This window comes from Trichosurus vulpecula, chromosome 2 (genome assembly GCF_011100635.1).
Source record: "Trichosurus vulpecula isolate mTriVul1 chromosome 2, mTriVul1.pri, whole genome shotgun sequence".
Lineage (NCBI taxonomy): Eukaryota > Metazoa > Chordata > Mammalia > Diprotodontia > Phalangeridae > Trichosurus > Trichosurus vulpecula.
In genome coordinates, this window is record NC_050574.1 from 379,135,838 (window position 1) to 379,158,736 (window position 22,899).

Genomic DNA, 22,899 nt, shown 5'->3' on the forward strand with positions numbered 1-22,899 from the left:
ACTTATACTGTTACTTATAGTTGTTTTTTTTTTAAATTCTCTACCAATGTGTCCTGGTATCCATGATGCCCAAACCAGCCTGGAAAATAAATCAGTATTTAGACTTTATTCCACGTGGTTCCCCTTTCAATTGTGACAGATGTAGAAATCAAGTTCTTCCATCAGACAGGTCACAAACTCTTTCCCCTGACAAATAACCACATAGGAACTCTCCCACTTAGGTTTAAGAAAGGGGACATATATCAGCCATTGACACATAACCCATTCTTTTGTTGTTGTCCAAAATCTTTAATATAACAAGGAGGAAGGGAATTAATTAGTTTTTGTAGCCTTGGCTGGCATGGCGGCCCCTGGCACACTCGAACTTTTGGCCTTTGGATCGGACATATGGTTTGGTGTGGCTATTGGGAATGCCTGGTGTCTTCCCAAAATGCCTGTACACCTCTCGGCCCTTTCGGGAACCAGACAGCAGGGCAGTGCCCCAGCCCTTGGGTGAGCTCATGGCCAGCTGGTCAAAGGTGAGGATCTTCCCACCAGCTTTGAGGATGCAATTGCGAGCATTGCTGGTAACACAAAGGGCACAGACCTTCAGCTTGGGAACACCCTGGATCCTGACATCATCTGTCACAGCCCCAACAACCACAGCTGTCTTGTTTTCCTGGCCAGGCAGCTTCATTTTCCTGATCGTGCGGGACAGGGACAGTCCAACTCATGAACAGCCTTTTCAGGACAACCCTGTTGAAAGTCGAGTTGGTTCTTCAGGCCAGGAACTGGTAGAGCTTCACTAGCAGTCGCAGTTAGATGTCCTGGCTCTTGGGCTCCGTGCATCGAACTTTGCGGTCCTTGTTGTGATGGATGTCGACTCCCATGCTGGCGCCCTACCGAGCACTGGCCCAACCAGGAAAGACCGACGGGCCATGGGGCACACTGGGCTACCCATTCTTTTTCAAAGTACTTAAATGACATATATAGGGGATCCAACCGTGTATGGACCTTGTCCTACTCTCCATACACAGATTCTACCTAAGTCTAGAATGGATTCTCTTTGTGGTGCTCATCCTTTAGGATGTCTGTGAATGTTGCTGAAATGACTATGGGTGGTAGTTCACTACCTCTTTATTTCTAGGACTTATGAAAATTATTTCATTATCTTTGTGGTAAAAGCCTGCCCTTTGGTCTAGCTCAATATGGGGAACTCCCTACTGACAAAAGAGATTCATCAAAGTTTGAGCAGTAGCAACTGCATCATCCTTCCCTGTTTGTGCTGACTTGACCCCATCAGGTGCAAGAATCCACAATCACCAACAAGATCTGCTTCCTCATTTCAAGTAGGCTAGTACAGTTTGCTTGGAACCAGTCCTAAGGTCTGCCTTCCTCTGAACTTCTCAGGGGCCCCAAGAAATTGGGAGATTTGGGGCTCTGACACTCAAAATAATAAAATAATCAGTCTTCTTAAATCTGACCAACAGTCTGTCCCTCACCTTAGATTCACGTAACCTCATATGTATTATCCTTCCCATCCTTGGGGACACAATGATTCTAGTATCTATTAACTCATCCCCTCATTCCAAGTGGTGCCTCCTCAGAAATATAGTATGGATTCTTAGCCAGAATCAGAATCCTTCCTGTGCTACCTCATCTCACATTAAGTTGGTCTTTAACCCCCCCAAATCCCAAACTGAACATTCAACCTATCCTTTGGGTAGGTGGCCTTAGGGTAGAATCTTTTATGGTCATAGCAGAATATTTACCATCTATTATTTAACATTTTTCTCAGCCTTAACCCACCATTTCCTTTCATTTCCATGACTAGTATTTCCCATACCCCCCAAAATATTGTTTCACAATTGCACCTCACAATAGCCAGTCCATCTCAAAAGTATTCCATCAGATTCTCCATTTAACATCTGACAGACTTGTCTGGACAAGATATTCAAAATTCCAGCTCTTCTTAGTTCCCCTGATGCTTCTCATTGTCTGTCCACGGACTAGCCTAATCATCATGGTGGTGAATAACTCTATAAAAATTAGTGGGTACCCCACTCTCAGGGACCCATAATCTAGAGACTGCATGAAGACTATTACTTTGTAGTGTATTTTGAGATGTGATACCTTTCTACTTTTTTTCATCATGAACCTTGAGATACTTGATTTTTTTCCCTCCAGATGAACTTCATAGTTACTTTCTAGTTTTATAAAGTAGTCCTTTTGTAGCTTGCTCAGTATCTTTCCCTCCAAACTTGCCCCTTTTTCTCACTTCCCTATTACTGTCAAAGGTACTACCATCCTCCTAGTCTCCCAGGCTCACAACCCAAGTATTGTCTTCGACTCCTTACTCTCTTGCACTCCCCATATTCAGTCAGTTGCCAAATCCTTTCATGTCTGCCTTTGTGACAGCTATCATACTTGCCTCCTTCTTGCCTTTAACATTGCCACCACCCTAATGCAGGCCTCTTGTCATCTCACACCTGGATTATTACATTTGCCTTTTGGTTGGTTACCCTGCCTCAAGTGTCTCCCCACTCCAGTCCTTCCTTCTCTCAGCTATAAAAGTGACCTTCCTAAAGCATGGGTCTGATATATTACTTCCTAATTGAATAAATTCTAGTGGCTCTCTGTTATTTCCAGGATCAAGTAGAAGACTTTTTGTTTGGCTTCTAAAGCCCTGCATAATCTTCTCCAGACTTCTTACACCTTACTCCTCTGCCTTTTCCCCCAGTGGCTCTGCAGTCTAGTGACACTGGCCTCCTTGTTGACACTCCATCCAACTCTGGGCAGTTTCACTGGCTATTTGGTCCCTCTTGTCTGGAAGTGTCTCCCTCCTCATCTCAACTTCCTGGTTCCCTGGCTTCCTTCAAGTCTCATCTAAAATCCCACCTGCAAGTTACCTTTTCCTAGTCCTCCTTCATCTTAGTGCTTTCCCTCCGAGATGATGATCTCTAGTTTATCATGCATATGTTTTGTTTGTACATAGCTGTGTGCTTGTTGTCTTTCCCCCTTTGGACTGTGAGTTCCTTTGGAGCAGAGACTCATTTTTGTTTCTTGCCTTTCTTAATGCTTAGCATGATGCCTGTCACATAATAGAACCTTAATAAATGCTTGTTGACTTGGTTGCCATTGACTTGACTGAATAAGCGAATTAAGTAATATTATCATCTTGATTATAATACAATCATCCTACCCATGAGCAACTAACATTTCTCCAGATATTTTGCTCTGTATTTCTGTAAAGTGTATTTTATAATTAAATTCATGTATTTCCTATATGTGTCTTGGTAGGTAGACTCCCATGTAGTTTATACATTCTGTGGTTATTGTACAGGGTGTCCCTAAAGTCTGGACACACAGGCAAAAGTGCAGATTTTCAAGAAGTGAAATGAATGAAATTTTCAACAACATTTTATTTAATTGGAATATTAACAGATAACATCTTCAATATGATTTCCATGATGCAAAGGTTGATGCTGTTTGCAAGATTCACATGAACTTGATGCAGTAACTCCACATTGCCAACAATTTTAGCACATTCACTCTCAATCAAGTGTGTTGCATCTGTGATTTTCTTCAAGTACACCTTCTCCTTTAGCATACGCCAGAAAAAAGAAGTCAAGGGGGCTAAGGTCTGTTAATATTCCAGTTAAATAAAATGTTGTTGAAAATTTCATTCATTTCATTTTTGCCTATGTGTCCAGACTTCAGGGACACCCTCTATATAGAATTTCTCTTTTTGGTAATATACAGAAGTGCTGATGATTTATATGGATTTATTTCATGTTCTGTGACTTTGCTTAAACTATTATTTATTTCAGTTAATTTTAGTAGACTCTCTAGGGTTCTCTAAGGTATGACAGTATTAACAAAAAAGTAATGATTTTATTTCTTTTGCTTATGCTGTTCCTTGAATTTCTTGTCATAATGTCATAACATTTTTAGCACTATATTAAATAGTTGTGCTGACAGTGGACATCTTTGCTTTATCCCTGGTTTAGGACTCTAGTTTATCCACATTATATATAATACTGGCTCTTGGTTTTAGACACTTACTACTTACAATGTGAAGGAAAGGTTCAGTGAATTTTCATATTTTAATTGAATTTTATATTTTTAATAGAAATACATGTTTCTTGTCAAAAGCTTTTTATGTGCATATTGATATTATCATATATGATTTTTGTTATTTCTTTTCTTATTATGTTTTAAAACTGTCTTTTGATAAGAAAATTGAAAAGCCTAGAATTCTAGAACACAATGCTCTAAAGCAGGGTTTCTTAACCTGTGTCTGGGAACTTGCATTTTTTTTTTTAAAAATTTGATATCTGACTTTCATTAGAATTGGTTTCCTTTGTAATCTTATGTGTTTATTTTCTGCATTTAAAAACATTATTCGGAGAAGGGATCCATAGATTTCACTAGATTACAAAGGTGGGGTGGGAGGGGTTACTTTAAAAAAAAGCTTTAAAGGGCTATCAGCTGTACTATGATAGAGCAAAGAGGTCAAGCGCAGAAACTTTGTATAATTACACTATGCTTTATATTAACGACCTTCCTTTCCTTTCTATTCTCTAGAGTTAGTCATGCTTCTGGAATGGTGGTCAGGCACAGAATGTACTTTATTCACAGATCAGGCAACAGTGGACAAGTTTGGAAAAGAGCATGTGGTCATCATCCTTAATCACAACTTTGAAATTGACTTCCTCTGTGGCTGGACCATGTGTGAACGATTTGGTGTGTTGGGGGTGAGTACCAGGAAAAGGTGCTTCAAAAATAATTTAGTTAAAATGAACAATAAGTAAGTAAAATGTTTGCTTCTGAGAAGTCCTCAGAATTCTCTGGGTGTTCTCCTTTCGTGCTTATTTCCCTCATTCTCAGAAGATAGAAAGCAGGCATGTGATTGATAATAAAACCTAGCATTTATGTAGCACTTTAAGTTTTGGGAAGCACTTTACATATGTTAAATGCTTTACATTTTAACTCTCACAACGACCTGTGAGGTAAGTACTTTTAATTTTCCCATTTTCCAAATGAGGAAACTGAGTTTGAGAGAGATTAAGTGAATTGCCCAGATAGTAAGCTTATAATCTAAGGGGAGAGGCAACATGCAAATAAATATATACAAAGCATGCCATATATAGGATAAGTCAGAAATAATTAACAGAGGGACTATAGTACAATTAAGAGGAGTTGGAAGAAGCTTCCTATAAAGGTGGGATTGGGGTGGGGGGTACTTGAAAGAAGCCAGGGAGGTTAGTCATCAGAGGAGAGAGAGCATTCCAGGCATGGGGTGCCAGCCAGAGAGAATGCCTAGAGCTGAGAGATGGGAGTGTCTTGTTTGGGGAATAGTTAGGAGGTCGGTGTCACTGGATAGAAGAGTACATGGTGGGGAGTGAGGTGTAAGAAGACTGGAAAAGTAGGAGGGGGCTAGGTTATGAAGAGCTCTGAATGCCAACAGAGCATTTTGTATTTGCTCCTGAAGGTAACAAGAGGTCACTAGGGTTTATTAAGTTGGTGGGTGGGTGACATGATCAGACTTGTGCTTAGAAAATCATTTCGGTGGCTGAATGGATTAGATGGCTGGATGGAGGATGACTTGAATTGGGAGAGACTTGAGGCAGGCAGACCAACCAAAAGACTGTTAGAATAATTCAGACATGAGGTGGTAAGGGCTTGTACTAGAATGATGGAGAGAAGGGGGCGTATTTGAGAGATGTTGTGAATGTGAAACCAACAAGCCTTGGCGACAGTTTGGATATGGGGCATGAGAGACGCTGGGATATCCAGCGTGACTCCTAGGTTATGATCCTGAGGGACCAGGAGGAAGATGTTAAGAGAGCCCACGACAGAATCTTAAAGGACCCCTACAGTTAGAAGGCATGATTTGGAGGAAGATCCAGCAAAGCAGATAGAGTGGTGTCCAGAAACCTAGAGAGAAGACTGTCATGGAAGAGGGAGTGATCAACAACAGTGTGAAAGGCTTCAGAGAGATCAAGGGAAGTGAGTATTGAGAAAAGGCTATTGGACTTGGCAGCTAAGATATTATTAGTGACTTTGGAGAGAGCAGTTTCAATGGAATGGTAAAGTCAGAAGCCAGATTGGAAGGGGTTAAGAAGAGAGTGAGAAGAGAGAAAGAGGAGGCACATATTATAGATGGCTTTTTCAAGGAGTTTAGCTACAAAAGGCAGAAGAAAATAGGAGGATAGTTAGCAGGGATGGAAGGAAGGGTCAGGTGGAGGCTTTTTCAGTGTAGGGGAGATATGGATGTGTTTGTAGACAGTAGGGGATGAGCCAACAGAGAGAGATTGAAAACAAATAAGAATGGGGGATGACAGAGGAGGCAATCTATGGAAGAGAGGGTGGAATGAGATTAGCCTTGGTAAGGAGTAAGGCTACTTCATCATGGGAGTCAGGGATGAAGAAGCAGGAAGTGTCAGAAGTTTGCGATAAGAGATGAGGAAGAGGAGAGAAGAGGGAGTTTATGGTGAATGGCCTTAGTTTTTTCTATAAAATGTGAGGCAGGGGTCTCAATTGAGAGAATAGTGGGGGGGGTGGGGGTGGGCGGTGGCAAGGAAAGGTAAGGCAGAGATAGAGGAGACTTAATGAGGAATGAAAAGGTTTGGAAGGACAGCTGTGGAAAATGGGGTAGTGAGTTCACAAGGGGGTATAATAGTGAGGGCCCAGTTGAGGCTGTGTAACATAAATTTGTAGTAGACCCAGTCAGAATGGTTGTATGATTTTCTCAACCTTTGTTCAGCCGCATGTGTAGGCACAAAGGAATGGTGGGAGTGATCCAAGGTTGAGGTTGGGCTGGATATAACCAGCCATATGATGAGGGGGGCTGGGGATTCAAGAGAAGAGAACAATGTAGAATTGAACTACTTCACCAAGGAGTGAAGATGGGGAGAAGAGGAGAGAGTGGCTAGTGCAGGAGAAGATGGACTGGGAGAAAATTAAGAAGTCAGGGGATTGGAAGTTGTGAGGAAAAGGAGTAGGGTTATGTAAAGGAAGGCAGAAAGAGAAGCAGAGAGCCAATAAAATCATGGTCAGATAAGGAGATTTCAGAATTTTTGAACAGAGGATGGTACATTTGTGAGGGATAGCAAAATCTAGGATGTGACTATCTTTGTGTGTGGCTGAGAATCCATCCCTTCTCAGCTAAATCACTGATAGAAAACAAAGTGGTTGGTTGGTTGTTGTCCTTCGTTCTCCAAGAGGACCAAAATGACATCACTATGTTAGAGTCAAGTTACAGTGTCTTCAGCTGTGGCTGATCAGACCAATACGAGCTCAGCATGCTCTACCACAGGTTGGGCACAAATAGTCCATGTGAACATTTGGGGTAGATTCTCTAAATTTGCCCATCTTACATTTCTTTTGAGCTCAAAACAAATACCATTACAACAAAGATCTGCTTTCACATCAGCATTTATTAAGTGCTTACTATGTGCAAATCATTGTGCTTAGTGGTGAAATAAGATCAGTACTTGCCTTCAGGGAGCTAATCTCCTAGTAAAGGAATCTAAGACATGTACGCAGCAATTTAATATAAAACTGCATGTGACAAATAGGAACATTGGGTTTAAGAATTATAAAGACCCTAAGTGGAGAATTAGAGAATAGCTTTAGGGAGAAGGGAGCATTTGGGTTTCAAATAATGGGTATAATTTGAGCAGGCAGAGATTTTTGGGAAGGAACTGGGAAAAAGGAGCATTCTAAGTAATGAATGAACGAATGAATGAAAGTATGAGATATATTTTGAAAATAATGGATAGACCAGTTTGGCTGGAGTGCATATGATATGAAGGGTAGTAGTAGTGAGAGATCTCTTGATCCTATAATTCAGTTCAATAAATGTTTAAGTGCTTACAATGTAGGAAGTATTGTGCTATGCACTGGGAATACCTAGAGAGAATGAAGACCAGTTTTTGCCCTCAAAATGCTTACGTTCTGCTTGGGAATTGGAGAAGTATACAACATTACACAGATAAATACAAGATCATGCGAGGAGTGAGAAAACATTAACAACCAGGGAAATTAAGAAAGGCTTCCCACAGGAAGTGGCACTTGGGCTGAACCTTGAATGAAACTGTGGATTTGAGTGAATGAATGAACAAGCTAATGGGCATTTCTTAGATATTACTGTGTACTTACTGTGCTAGGTAATGGGGATGAAGATTAGAGGCCAGACAGTCTTTGTTCTCAGTGAATTCACATTCTAATAGGAAGAGTCAACAGGGCAGATAGGCCCATTGGTACTTAGGCTGTACCATTAATAGTAATGTTTCTTTATTGTCACTTCAGTTGATAAAACCGTATCCATTTCTAGTACCAAAACCATTTAAAAGTGCCCAGGACTTTAGTGGAAAGAACTTTTTGGGAGTCTTCAGTAGCTGTGGCTGCAGCTCCTGAAGAGACAGTTGCCAGGTTAGATCTCCACAGGGGTTACTCCTGCGGATAATGGCTGCAGGCCAGGCTTAGAAGTAAGGCTTTGGGTGGAGGAGATGGCAGAGAACCTCTCCTATTCCTCTTGCTCATGGACCCACGGTTCTGGGCAAGTCACTTAACTTGTGTTTGCTTTAGTTTCCTCAACTGTAAAAAATGGGGATAATAATACCTACCTGGCAGAGCTGTTGTTAGGATCAAATGAAATAATATTTGTAAACACTTAGCACAGTGCCTGGCATGTAACAGGCACCGTATAAATGCTTATTCCTTTCCCTGAGCTGCCTCCGCCAATATCTGAGGGCAGGTGGAGGTTGAGGTGGTACTTGGCAACTCCTCTCTCTCTCTCTCTCTCTCTCTCTCTCTCTCTCTCTCTCTCTCTCTCTCTCAGGGGGCATTGCACCTTCAAAAGTGAAGGTGGTATACATTTTATGTGTGCAAGCCAGCCAGCTCATGCAGGTACCTTTCAAGTTTGTGATTAGAATCAGGCCAGTTGGCTAGAGTGCCAAACTGGAGTTGGATCATACAGAGCCTTGAAGCTATAGAATTCAGATATCGTTTAGTAGGCAGTGAAGGTGATGGTTTCAGTGATGGTTTCATGAACAGTGGAATGATTCCTAACTTCTGAGAATGAAAAGATTTGTGCATTAGGAACATCCCTCCAATAACAGTATATAACATAGATTAGCTAGGGGGAGATCCTAGGAGCAGAAAGAATGGGGACTATAACTATACCAGACAAGAAACAATAAGGTCTGGAATAGTGTGGTGGCAGTTGGGTAAACAATGATGAAAAACATGGTGGAAAGTAAAACTGGCAGGACTTGGCAGATGATTAGATGTAGAGAGAAAGGGAAGAATAACGAATGACACGGGTGACAACGTATTAGCTACTAAGGGAAATAGAAAAATCAAGAACAGGAATGTGTTTCTGGGGGAAAGTAATTGCTTTGGGCGTGTCAGAGGTCTCAGTGGGAGATGTAGGTTGCAAGTCTTGGGTTGGGGCTGGAGATGCAGATTTTGGTGTCATCGTCCACAGCTTAAGCTATGGAAGAAAGGAAAGAAAAAAGGAAGGAAGGAACCAACCTGTTATTTACAAGGTGTCATTTTAAGTGCTTTATAAAAATTATCTTATTTGATCCTCATAACAACCCTGAGAGATAAGTGCTGTTATTATTGAGGAAACTGAGGCAGTCAGGTCAAGTTATAATAGGTTAAGGTTAAGTGACTTGCCCAGGGCTGCATAACTAGTAAATGTCTAAGGTTTGATTTGAACTCAGGTCCATTTTACTCCAGAGCCAGTTCTCTACCCACTGTGCTACCTAGCTGCCTCTGTGGATTGGCTTGTCAAGAGAAAGAATGTTGAAAAAGAAAATAAGATAAAAGATAGGAAAAATAGCAGTTAGCTAAGTAGTCAGACAAGTAGTAGATGTAGGAGAAGAGCAAGGAAGAGACTAAAATATAATAGAATTGAGATGACTGGAGAGCATCAAGAAAGATAATGCCATGTGTTGCACAGAGGCAAGGAGGATGAGAACGGAGGAGTGGCCCTTGGATCTGGCACTCCAGAAGTCACTGGAAATCCTTAACCTTTTGAATAAAGTGGTGGAGATGGCAGCCAGATTGCAAGCAATCAGGAAAGCGGGCTCGTTCAGAAAGCACAAACTGCCTCAGCATCTCTTGTTCAGAAGATGGGTTAGCAGCTTGAAGGGGCAGTGGAATTGAAGGAAAGAGTTATTTTAGTGTGGAAGGAACAAATGTATAGACAAGAAGAGAAGGGCTAGATTAGAGGAAGAAACTGAAAATGTAAGAGAAGGAATAACTGATTGTCATAGGGATCAGAGTAATTAAAATGTGTAATTCCTCAAACAGGGCAGCTCGGTTTCACAATGGATAGAGCACTGGGCCTAGAGTCAGGAAGACCCGAGTTCAAATTCAGCCTCAAATACTTACTAGCTGTTTAACCCCAGGCAAATCCCTTAACCCTGTTTGCCTCAGTTTCCTCATTTGTAAAATGAGCTGGAGAAGGAAATGGCAAACCACTCTAGTATCTCTGCCAAGAAAACCCCAAATGGGGTCACAAAGGGTCAGACACAACTGAAAACGACTGAACAGTTCTACAGATAAACTGGGATCTGAAGAGCAGGCAAGAAGGTAATTTTTAATGGTAGACAACAGTCAGTTATTAAAAGATACAGGGGAAAAAGAACATTTTCCCAAGCTTCATCAAAAGGTAACCCAATACACAAAGAAAAAAAATTCAATTCAAAAAGTATTTATTAAAAGCCTGTGCTAATCTTTGGGGATACAAAGATCAAAAAAAAATGCAAACTCTTTCTGCCTTTAAGGTTCTGGCAAAGTTTGTTGGAATTTATCACCAACTACTACCCTAATCCAGTCCCTTATCAATTCTCACATAGACTATAGTAGTAGTCTTCTGATTGGTTTTCCTTCTTCAGGTCTCTTAACACTCCAATTGTTTATCTACCAGTGATTTATTTGATGTGTAGGTTTGACTGTGTCACTCTCCTGCTCAATACAGTCATGGCTCCCTGTTACCTCCAGGATCAAATGTAAAGCCCTTTCTAGCCTGACTCTGTCCTAGCTTTTCCATTCTTCTTATACTTCACTACCCTCTCCATATGCTACAATCCAGCGTCACCGCCCTCCTTACTGTTGCTTTTAGATGACAGTTCATCTCCTATCTCCGTGCTTTTTCACTGACTCTCCTCTACACCTGGAATGCTTTCTTTCTCCACCTTGATCTCTTAGTTTCCCTGGCTTCCTTTCACAATCAGCTCAGAGCCCATCTTCTTCAGGAGACCTTTCCTGGTTCTTCCAGCTACTAGTCCCTTCCCTTCTGAGATTACCTTTGATCTTCTCTGTATATATCTTGTATTTGTTGTTCAGTCATTTTCAGTCATGTCTAACTCTTTGTGACCCCATATATGGTTTTCTTGGCAGATGTTGGCGTGGTTTGCCATTTTCTTCTCCAGCTCATTTGATAGACAGGGACACTGAGGCAAGCAGGGTTAAGTGACTCTCCCAGGGTCACATAGCTAGTAAGTGTCTTGAGGCCAGATTTGAACTCCACAAAGATTAATCTTCCTGACTTCAGACCCACCACTCTAACCATTGTGCCACCTAGCTGCCTAGGTATATCTTGTATGTACCTAGTTATTTACATGTTGTGTTCTGCATTAGAATGTGAGCTTCTTGAGGGGATTGACTGTTTTTGTCCTTCTTTGTATCCTCAGAACTTAGCATGGTGCGCAGGACATAGTAAGTGCTTAATACTTTTTTTGACAAAATGTCTGAATCATGTGGGTGCCCCCAGTCTGTTAATTACTTTAAACCATACCTATATGCACCAAACCTGGGAGCCCCGTGTGGTTCGCCAGGTACATTGATGGAGCAGCATCTTGGGGCAAAGTAGCAAGATATGGAATCAAAGACATAGGTGAAGGAATTAGCATTGGCAAAGAGAAGAACCACCTATTTTCGAAGATGGAAGAAAAGGGAAAGAAAATGATTGAAGATACATAGAATTTTTGAAGTGCAGTGGAGGGGAAGTTGAAGGACATTACACATTATATTAATGATCCTGATCTCAATAAAGTAGAGGGTGCTCATCTGTGCTTAGGTGGACATTGGAGAGGTGGGGAGGAAGGATGTCTTGGCAAAAGATATACTCGCAAAAGAATGTTTGTATTCCCTTGGAGTTTGTTGTAATAGAGTATAGTCTGCACCTTCTGTAGTCCCTGTCCTTTTTTCCATTTTGCATTGACATTTGACACAAATCTGAAATATTATCACTTTCTATTACAAGTTTATTTCCAAGCTTAAAGTCTAATTCATAGGTCTCCAAACTCTTTATGAGAAAGAAGCCATTTTTAAATTTCTCCAAAGTCTTGAGTCACTCTGTTGGTTAGAGACTCTGGAACTAATGGACTTGGTTGAGGATGGTGATATCTTTGAAAAGTTTGCAAGCAGATTGGCTGAAAGGGAAGGAGATGATAGCAGTCTCTAGCCACAGCTCCCATTATTCCTAGGAATTCTGCCAACCTACACAGGTCATGGTGTGGCAGCTTATTGCCTTGCCAGCAGTCAGGTTACAGTCAACCACCAAGTGGTCACTCATGATCTACAGGCTGATGAACCATGTTCTGAAATATTCTTAGCCTTTTTTTCATGTCATGGACCTCCTACTAGTCTGGTGAACCAAATGGACTCCTCAGAAAAATATTTTCAAAATTATAAATTTAAAGACATAGAATTACAAAGGAAACCAATTATATTGAAATTCAGTTATAAAAATATTTTAAAAAACAAATTCATAGAACCAGGTTAAGAATGCTTGCTCTAAAGCAGGCCTGTACTACCTGAGGACTGTGGGGGCTGCTTGCAGCTTGCCAGAGGATTTCAGGGGCCCTTGAAAAATGTAGAGGAAAACTTCCTTTGTATGTAAAGGAAATCTTTTGGCATGCATGGGCCATATGTTATGCAGGCCTGCTCTAAAGGGACCCCTATTGAGACCAATATAGTGGTATCCTCATTTTGCAGGTGAAGAAATTGAGGCACAAAGAAATGATTTCTTGCCTGATATTGTAAGCAAATTATTAGAGAAACTAGCATGGGAATAAAGGTCTTCTGATTCCAGTTCAAGTGTTCTATAGTCTAGACAATCCTACCTGATCTCAACATGAATTTATTTATTTTTTACTTTGCTCGTGCATATATATTTTTCTTCTTTTCTGTCTCTAGAGCTCTAAAGTCCTGGCTAAGAAAGAACTGCTTTATGTGCCCCTTATTGGCTGGACGTGGTACTTTCTAGAGATTGTATTCTGCAAAAGAAAGTGGGAAGAAGACAGGGATACTGTTATTGAAGGATTAAAACGTTTGGCTGACTATCCTGAGTACATGTGGGTAAGTGCCTGCAGAGGTCACAGAGCTGCTAGATGAGGGGGACATCTTTTTAGTTAGAAAACTGGGTCTTAAAAATAATTTGTGTTAAAATTTAATATCTTAGCTTTTATGTGTGATGGAAGTAATCTATAAATGTCATTTAAAAGCAAATTTATGAAAGAGTAGAACTTCATTACATGGTCATATAAAATTGACTGTTATTTAATATTCTGTAACAAAAACAAAAACTCTACTGTAAATGAAAAGGTAAACTGTGTCTTTCCAGATACGTCATAAAAGGTAATCACATGTTTGTGGTAAGCAGAATTAAAACTCATCCAATTGTGAAAAAACAGTTCTTTGCCTTTAATTTTATTTGAAGTTTTTGAAAACTATAAGGTTTCTAAGTTTAAAGAGTAAAAACTAAACCAGAACTTTCTAAAGACCCCGCTTATAAAAAGGTCTTGTGTAACTTTGGGCAGTGCTTTCCAACTATTAGTGTATCAAAACAGCCAACTACCCTTAGCCCATGCTTTTCCTGCTTAGCTTGTGCCCTGAATTTGGTACCAAGCTAGCCCTAGGGCTGCATGTGGTAGGACAGAAGGAAGAAAAGAGCATTCCTCTTCCTTAGAGAGGAAAAGTGCCTCCTCTTGAAACTTGTTATCTCACCAGCCCAGTTCTGGGGGCATCAGCTGTAAGAAAATGGATAAACTAAGGTGTTTTATTTTGCAGAGTTGTTTTTTTTTAAAATCTCTTCAGAGAGGTGGTTGATCAACATCACCCTCCAAGTGGCCCAGCTAATATTATTCTTCACAGATAACTTCTCTTTTTAATGGCTTTATTATTAGAAAGGAAAAACAAATTTTCCTCTCTACGTAGAGGTCACCCATATCACCTATATTTCACATGTCTGATTTTTAGCATCCCTTTTGAAAAAGGATGGGGAAGAAGATTTACTAAAAGGAATCATTTGTGGACATCTGTAATCTATACTCTATCTGATATGGTAAGAATCCCATGGCTAGTCAAAAAAATGAACTGGATGTCTCTTAAAGCCTTGGATTTAACTATGGCATTTTTAAGTCTGGTTCTGTGCTAACCAGTGGAATCCTTTTTTATTCCACTTACATAACTAGGAAAAAAGTTCCTTTCCAAAGAGATATCTTGAAGTTTCATGTCTTAGGGTCATAAATTTTGAGCTAAAAGAAACTTTTAGAAACAACCTAATCCAAACTCCTCATTTTACTGTAGTAATTCAGGCTTTCATGCACTTTCTTTAAGACTATTGCAGTGACCTCCTGGCCCTTTCCAATCCATTCTACACTCAGTTGCCAAAATAACCTTCCAGAAGCTCAAATCACACTCCCTCACTCTCCTGCCTGAAAACTCTGGAGGCTTCCTGTTGCTTTGAGGATGAAACACAAACTCCTCAGCTGTTTGTCATACCACTCTCCTTCACAAATTGTGCCCTCTAGCCAGACTGCTGCAAGCAGCTCCTGAGCACCACATTCCATCCCTGCATTTGCACAGGCCATTCCCCGTACCTTGAGTGTTCCCTCTTTTCATCTCTGGATCTCAGAATCTTTGACTTTCTTCAGGGTAAAAGTCAGGTGATGGATACCCCACAAAACCTTGCTGATCTTCCCCTGTCCCAAGTTAGTGCTCTCTCTCTCACTTTACCTTGTGTATTGCTTACTTGTGTAAATGTTGTGCCCTCTTCTCCCTGCCCCAAAGAGAAGATAAGCTCCTCGAGGGTAGGGACTGCTTTGTTTTTAATTTTGTATCCTCAGTATCTAACATAGCACCTTGTACATAGCAGGTGCTCAATAAATATCAGTCAAATTGAATTGAGTTGAAATAAAAGAAATTATTGGATAGAAATATATGAAGCGTATCTGTAAGACCGATGACGTGTGATCCCCCAACAGTGCAATGATCAAAGGATGGGAACAGTTTTTGAAAGAGGAAAATGATGCTTTTCTAAGAATTTTAGATACATTTCTAAATTTAACAATTTAGATGTTTCTAATAATTTTAAAAATCAAATTAGGAAGACTGTGTATAAGAAAAGTTGTTTTTTGAAATGTATTTGGTGGGTTTCTCTTTTGTGTTTTCCGTCCTAGTTTCTCTTGTATTGTGAAGGAACTCGATTTACAGAGACAAAGCATCGGATTAGTATGGAAGTGGCTGAATCTAAGGGATTACCCAAACTCAAATACCATTTGTTGCCCAGAACCAAAGGCTTCACCACTGCAGTCCAGTGTCTCAGGGGAACAGGTAAAGACAGGTTCCTATTGGCTGATTTCTTCAGGTTACACACAGGGTTTTCAGGCTTGCCCTTCTAGATGATCCCTAAGCAACAGTGCCATTTCTTTGGCAGACTTCGGCATTGGGATTAGGAATGGTGACTTCATTAGTAGAGGGAGCTCCCAATGAAGAACCTCCTCTACCAAAGCAGGTCTGCACCTTCTCTGCAGCTTAGGTCTTAGAGTGACCTGCCTAGAGCACCAAGAGGTCAGGGGACTTGCCCCGCATCTCATAACCAGTGTGTCAGAGGCAGGAGTGGGACCAGGGCTGCCCGACTCCACTGCTTGTTCTCTATTCATTTTGCCATGCTGCCTGTCAGGCGTCAGGGTTAACATGAAATAATTTGTGTGGAAAAAAGTCTTAACTCATATTTAAAATGAAAAAAAAACATGATGAATGGGTGTGAATTAAATGTTTGGATGTGTTTTTTTTTTTTACTTTTGACTTTTTCTGTAGTGTTACTTAAGGTTTGTTTAAGGGCAAAAGCCAGTGTCCTGGCTGTCCTGCAGCGAATTTACTCGATCCTTCTTTCTAACTACAGTTGCAGCAGTCTATGATGTAACACTCAATTTCAGAGGAAACAAGAATCCATCATTACTAGGGATCCTTTATGGAAAGAAGTATGAAGCAGATATGTGCGTGAGGTGAGCGAGATGTGGGCATGAGTGTCTGCAGGACTGCAGGCTGATCGTAGGCCTTTATTCTTCCCTCCCACCATGCCTGTTGGTCCATTCCCTCTTCCATTTCTCTTAGAGCTTCTGCTCCTTTATCCAAGCTGTCAAGGTGTATACCGGCCTCGAGACTTTGTCAGTGGCTGGATATGAATGAAAAGTAGGGACTGAAGAAGAATCACTTAGAACAATGCTGAGGTGTGTGTGCAGCATCTCTCTAGCAGTCTGGAAAGCTGGGGGGTGGGGGGTGTCTGCTCCATCTTAAAGGAGATTTGGCCTGTTTCTCTCTCCTCTATTGTACTTTCTGCTGCCCAAATGCCCCTCATTTTCTAAGTCCGCCCACGTATGTGTCTGCCATTTGATCTTCTAATCCTCTCACATAATTAAGCCAGCCCTCTTTCCTGGGATCTGTGTAGATCCTTTATTTCCTACCTTACCTCAGTTTACTTCCTCTCCCACCTCACACCAAGCAATCCCTTATAACATCTACTTCATATACTCACACACTGGGAAGGCAAAAGCGTAAGACAAAGGCTGCACTACAAAAAGAAACATTCTCTGACCTTAATGGTTCTCTAATGACCAAGACACACTTGATTTGATTTTGGTTGTATGTAATATGATGGTGACTTGGCCCATTTAATTTTATCACCTGGTACCACCAGTGCTTTTCTCATATTTCAGTTTAGGACCTTGCTCCCTTTTCCCTTTAATATTCCCAAAATTAATCTGTGTATCAGTTTACCATGTGTGGAGTACATCAACCATAAAGAACTTTTGAATCTATAGAACCAAAGGATTATACCAAACCTTTGTAATGCTATAGGATTTCCTGGAAACTCTTAATTAAACATTCAACAGCCTGATAGTGATGCTGTATCTTAGAATTTAATTTCCTTAAATAATCCTAGATAGCCGCTAAATAATCAGGCCACAGAGTTTGAAATTCAGCACCAGTGACTCTTCTATCCCTTTTCATACCACATTTCTAAGGAAAAGGAGTTCTCGACCTAGATGTAGATTTTTTTGTTCGGTAATGGAGTTTCCATGTTGCCAGTACTTCCTTCTATCTCTCTTAACTCAAATAGTCAAGACTTCAGAGTAAAGGGTCCAAAGCTGTATTTGAAGGCCTTTTCACCTTCATCTGAAATTCACTAAAATCCTCACGTTGACAGTCAAACCTTTTAGTTTCTTTTAACTCAAAATCACAGGTTATGCAAGTACTAAAACAGCCTTATCTAAAAAAATGGATTGTCTGTATTTCTCCTTACTTGTTGCTAATCTAAACATCTGTAGGCTTATGAATTTTTTTCACCTGAGAGATACTGACATATCTTTTACCTACAGAATAGCCACCTTCTCCAGCAAAATGCTATTTAATTCAACTTCCCATTATCAATTCAAGTTTTGTCCACTAGATGGGCCAAATCTCTGATTGAATACTTAGCTCCTATAAAATAGAACATATATGTGTTCACTGTGATGGCTGATGATGAATATTTAGTATTTCATTTATAGATAATGTAATACATACCTAGATATGAAATTCTGTGCTTGCCTGTGGAAGTTAGAGCCAAATACCAAATTGTTATCATAGCAACCACTGGTCAAATGCTTTCATTTTTTTAACTTGCTCCCCCCAGCCTCTACCTACCACAAAATTCATTTTAGACAATGGAGGGATGGTAATGATAAAATCTGCGTTCTTCTAGACAAGACTACAGTTTAGAAGTCTATAGGAATGAACCTGTGAAAATAAAATAATAAACTATGGGTTACTTTTTTTTCTTCCCTGGAGTTTGTGATGGATTTCCCCATAGGAATTACATTAATAAAATTCCTACCTTGTTCTGAGACTCCATTTCAAAGGATGTGGAGTCATTACCAGCTATTAAGTGTTAAAAGTATTTATTTTGGTCCTTGGCTGTTCAAATTGACTTATGTAGAAATTACCTGGTCAATATCAGACGTGACTGCTATTTGTACTTTGGTTATAATAGGCAAAGACAAAATTCAAGCTAGAGCATGGATAGTCTATTTTGTCCTTTGATTCATTATTTGCTTATTTTGAAAACATTTTTATAGGTACAATCTTAGAAATTCTTAGGTTTTTCAAGTTTTCATTGTGTTTGAGAAAAGCAGACTCTGAGGTCACAAAGCCATTATATTCTCTTACAGAGTCCATTTTTGGTTATTTATGATATTACATGATACAGAAAAATGAAACACACTGATGATCTAAACATTTATTCATTATCATTTTAGTCAGTAGTTTCTCTCTTCCAACACCACATCTCCAGCACCTTATACCTTACACTAGTAAGTCCCTATTAATACAATTGTTGAGTTTAAGCTTTATGTTTTTCAAGTAGCAGAGCGTTTAATTTGAACATCCTATAACAGTAAATAATAAAGGAAAATTAAACTATAGAATCATTTTCTGCCATGCATCCACACATCTACAGGAGGAGCTACAATTTTCTGTGGACTCTTACACCCGGGCAAGAGGAAACACTTCCAGCACAAAAGCCAGACCACCTCTTAGTTTGCTGCTTCTCTGCAGAGCTACTGCTCCCATCTCCTGGAGCTGTGCAGTTTCATTAAAGCTGTTGAAAAATGTCTCCAGACAATCACAACTTCACAAAACTTAGGTGAAAACCAGGTTTATTATGAGAGAAATGAACATGCATGTGGAACCCAAAGAATTCACAATCCATGCAAAAGTTTGTAGTCTTATAACAGCAGGAAAGAGGAAAGAGAAGGGACCAGAAATCTCCACCTAAAGGGGTGTGGCACAGGAGGGGAAAGGTGCAGTAAAGGTGGGAAAAGGACAAAACCCCTCTTGAAGGGGAGGAGTAAGGCAATGGCAAAAGCCACATTAATTTCCCTTGGGAGCGGCTAGACTATGAAGGTAGGATGGTCTGCTTATCTGCAAGGATCTCAGCAAACAGTTTCCCAGACTGGCGCAGACTGATTGGGGCCTGTCTTGACTCCCAAGGACACACAGGGAGTCCAGCTTGGGATGCAAACAACAAATTATGTCAGCTGGGGGAACTTTGTCCTTGACACATTCAGGGCCTTCTGCATGTTCTGAGACCACTGTTTCTAGAAGATACGGCACCTCCAAAAGACAAGTTCAGGGACCCTTAACAGTCCTTGACAAAAGTAAAATGTCCTCTTTTGATCATAGGTAGAATGGACCTTAGATGGTAACCATTTCTCCTTTCCATGTACACTGCAGTCCAGATAAACTGGCCCTTTGCTGTTCCTCATGGCACTCCATCTTCCATCTCAGTGTCTTTGCACTGGCTCTCCCCAAAGTCTCGAAAATGCATTGCCTCCTGACCGCCATATCTCAGAATCCCTAGTTTCCTTCAGTGCTCAGCTGAATACCACTTTCTACATGAGGCCTTTGCTGATACCCCCCAGCTGCTAGTGTCTAGCCCTCAAAATCATCTTTTATATATACCTTTTTTGTATATGCATATTATATATCTCCCCTAGATAGACTGGAAGTTCCTTTGAGGGACTGTTCAGTTTTTATCTTCATATCCCTCTTGTATATATTTTGTCTTTACATACTTAGCACAGTTCCTGGCACGTGGTAGATGCTTAATAATTTCTTATTGATTGAGTGATTGATCTAGCCTAAATCCCTTATCTTACAGATGAGGAAACTAAGGGCCAAAGGAGTCGTTACCTGCCCAGAGTCACACAGTAGTAATAAGTATCAAAGCCAGAATTAGTTTGGAAACTTTGCCTGGATTTGAAGTTGGGGACCTTGGTTCAAATTCCAGCTCTGTTACTACCTTTGTGATCCTGGTAAAGTTGGCTTACCCTGGGCCTTGGTTTTATCATCTATAAAATGAAAGAGCTGCACTAGATGACATAAATTTCATTCCATCTCTTAAGTGTATGATACTATGAGTTATGACCCCTTAAGTGTATGCTGGGTATCAGACCTGACTGGGGAGTGTCTCTCATAAGATCTTGGTTCATGCTCCCACATAGGAAAAGCCGAAAGATATCAGTATCTGTTTAATTTTGCTCGCCTTAGCTGGTGAGAAACCTCTACAAGCCCTTAGGCTAAGACATCAGAAATACAAAAGGTCTTATTTTTATTACAAAACGATAGAAAGGAATGGTGAGAAAATTGTCCCACATGTCAGCGGGACAATGGAAAACACTTCTTCCCCAGCCTCTGTCAGAGCAGTCAACAGTCAAGGAAACTCTTCAGTTTCTTCTGATTTCATTGTCTTTTTCCTGTTAATAGCTCCACGAGTCAGTGGGTATATACAAGGTGAATAACCAAAAAGAAGAAGGAACAGAATAATAGCTCCCATTTATATAGTGCATTTAAGGCTCACAAAGCACTTTCAAAATGACAACCAAGGGCCTTCTAGGTGTGGTGCCTGTATGCTGCTTCTATTTTAAACTGGTACTTTAGGCTATCTCTTCTGGCCAAATTTCTTAGTTACTTTGCAATCGTCATATGGAACATGGTGAAAGAACATCTTTCTGGATGACAAATCTGGAGATCTGGCCAAGAATAATTTCCAGAATGTCCCCAGATCCTCAGATTCCATCATTGTCAGGGTCCTGTGAACATTACAAAATAAACCTGGCCTCTCACTTTGGTAATTAACACAGAGGCAACCCATATTCACCTATTTCTTATGGTTAATTGAAAATGAACACTTGAATTTTCCATTTTTTGGAGGCTGGTGACGTAAATTTGTTCAGCTGTGTCTTAGAACATCTTAGACTTTAAAATTTTTGTGAATTAGTTAATTTGTTGTTGTTCAGTCACGTCCAACTCTCCGTGACCCCATTTGGGGTTTTCTTAGCAAAGATACTGGAGTGATTTGCCACTTCATTCTCCAGCTCATTTTACAGATGAGGAAACTGAGGTAATTAGGGTTAAAGTGACTTGTGCAGGGTTGCACAGCTAGTAAATGTCTGAGGCCCTGACTCCAGGCCCAGCACTCTATCTGCTGCATCACCTAGCTGTCCCTAATTAGTCTGTTGCTTTTGATCTTTAAGTAGACAGACGTTCCTACTTATGCTAAAAATAATAATAATTATCCTTTACAGTGGAACTATAGGTAGGACTTAGTGAATTTGGTACTAATTATTTCCTTTTACCAGATGCCTTTAGACTATGACATATACATACATATATATATATACACACATATTTAAATCCCTATTTGGCTTCCATACTTTTAAATATTTTTTGTTCTATATAGTATATGCATAAGTTTCGAGGAATTGTAAGTGGGGAAGATTCACTTTGTTTTTAACCTTTCTAACAAACCAGGAGATTTCCTCTGGAAGATATCCCACAGGATGAAAAGGAAGCAGCAAAATGGCTTCATAAACTTTATCAGGAGAAGGTAAAGAATTTTTTTTTTTTGGAGTAAAAGTCTTTAAAAGAGAATGTCCAGTGCAGGAGTGGGGAACTTGCGGCCTTAAGGCCACGTGTGGCCTTCTAAGTCCTGAAGTGCGGCCTTTTGAGGATTCAGTTAAAAGGCCACACTTAAGGATTCAGAAGGCCATATGTGGCCTTAAGGCCACAGGTTCCCAATCCCCGGTCTAGGGAGAGATGAATTTTAAAGGGTAAATAATAACAATGTTGTTCTTTCCTGAGAGATGTAGGAATACTGTTTTGTAATCAAGTAGTTCTTCCTGGTTTATCATGGATGTAGTTCTAGTCTCCAAACTTGGAGTCTTCAACCGTGCTTTATTATGGCTTCAAGATTAGCTCTTCTGAAGTAACTGGTGTCATTTGGGAGAATTTGGAAAGCCCTTTTTAATTTTAAAAACTAAAAATTAATTCATTTCTCTCTATTTTTTCCTCACCCCTGTTAGAATCTCATCCTTTTGTGCTGCAAAGTAGTGACAGTTTGAAAGGTCTTTGCATTCATTGATGCAGACGTACCCTCCATGTTCCAAACAGTTTCCACTTTCTTATCCTGCAGAGCTCTTATCCACATCCTCTGATAAATCCTATTCTAAACAGTTGGTGGATACCAGTGGGACACAAAAGCTGATCTTTTCATTCCTCACTCTCATTTTAAAGCAGCCCCATTTATATTCCAGTCTCCATAAAAGTCCTTCTCCAGTGCCTCACTAGAGGTGACCCTGGAAGATGCAGCAGGTTGTACCGTGCTGGATAAGCTCCTGGCAACAGGTTTAAGACTTTGAACCCTATTCAGATATACATATTGTTGAGAGAGTTAAGGCAAAATCAGTCATAGATCACAGACTAAACGCTTAGAGTTGGAAAAGTCACGAGAGTTGTTAAACTCTCTCCTTATTTTACAAATGAAGAAATTGAGGCCAAGAGATGGGTAAATACTTTGCCCAAGGTCATACAGGTAGTTATTTTTAGAGATGGAACTAGAACCCATGTCCTTCTAACTTAGAATTCAATGCTAGCTTTTCCATATGATGAATGGAGAATCTGAGGTGGGCTTTAGTTAATGGAGGAAAGGAGAGAGTGTGTGGACACTGTGGGATGTGTAACCAGATGGTGTGGCATCAAATTAATGGGACTTAGGGTGCTTGAAGAGGGTGA

The 22,899-nt window shown here is 40.3% G+C and overlaps 1 protein-coding gene and 1 pseudogene across 4 annotated transcripts in view; one reads left to right on the forward strand and one right to left on the reverse strand.

The window, feature by feature from the left end:
• Positions 1 to 22,899, forward strand: part of AGPAT3 (1-acylglycerol-3-phosphate O-acyltransferase 3) — a 189,195-nt gene that overhangs the window by 158,733 nt on the left and 7,563 nt on the right. For all 4 annotated transcript variants that reach the window (XM_036745906.1, XM_036745907.1, XM_036745905.1 and 1 more), the window contains 5 exons: positions 4,567 to 4,736; positions 13,201 to 13,362; positions 15,465 to 15,618; positions 16,190 to 16,292; positions 21,640 to 21,715. In XM_036745906.1, coding sequence (XP_036601801.1) covers positions 4,567 to 4,736; positions 13,201 to 13,362; positions 15,465 to 15,618; positions 16,190 to 16,292; positions 21,640 to 21,715 — 665 coding nt within the window. The remainder of the gene's footprint in view (positions 1 to 4,566; positions 4,737 to 13,200; positions 13,363 to 15,464; positions 15,619 to 16,189; positions 16,293 to 21,639; positions 21,716 to 22,899) is intronic.
• Positions 317 to 869, reverse strand: LOC118838566 (annotated as a pseudogene).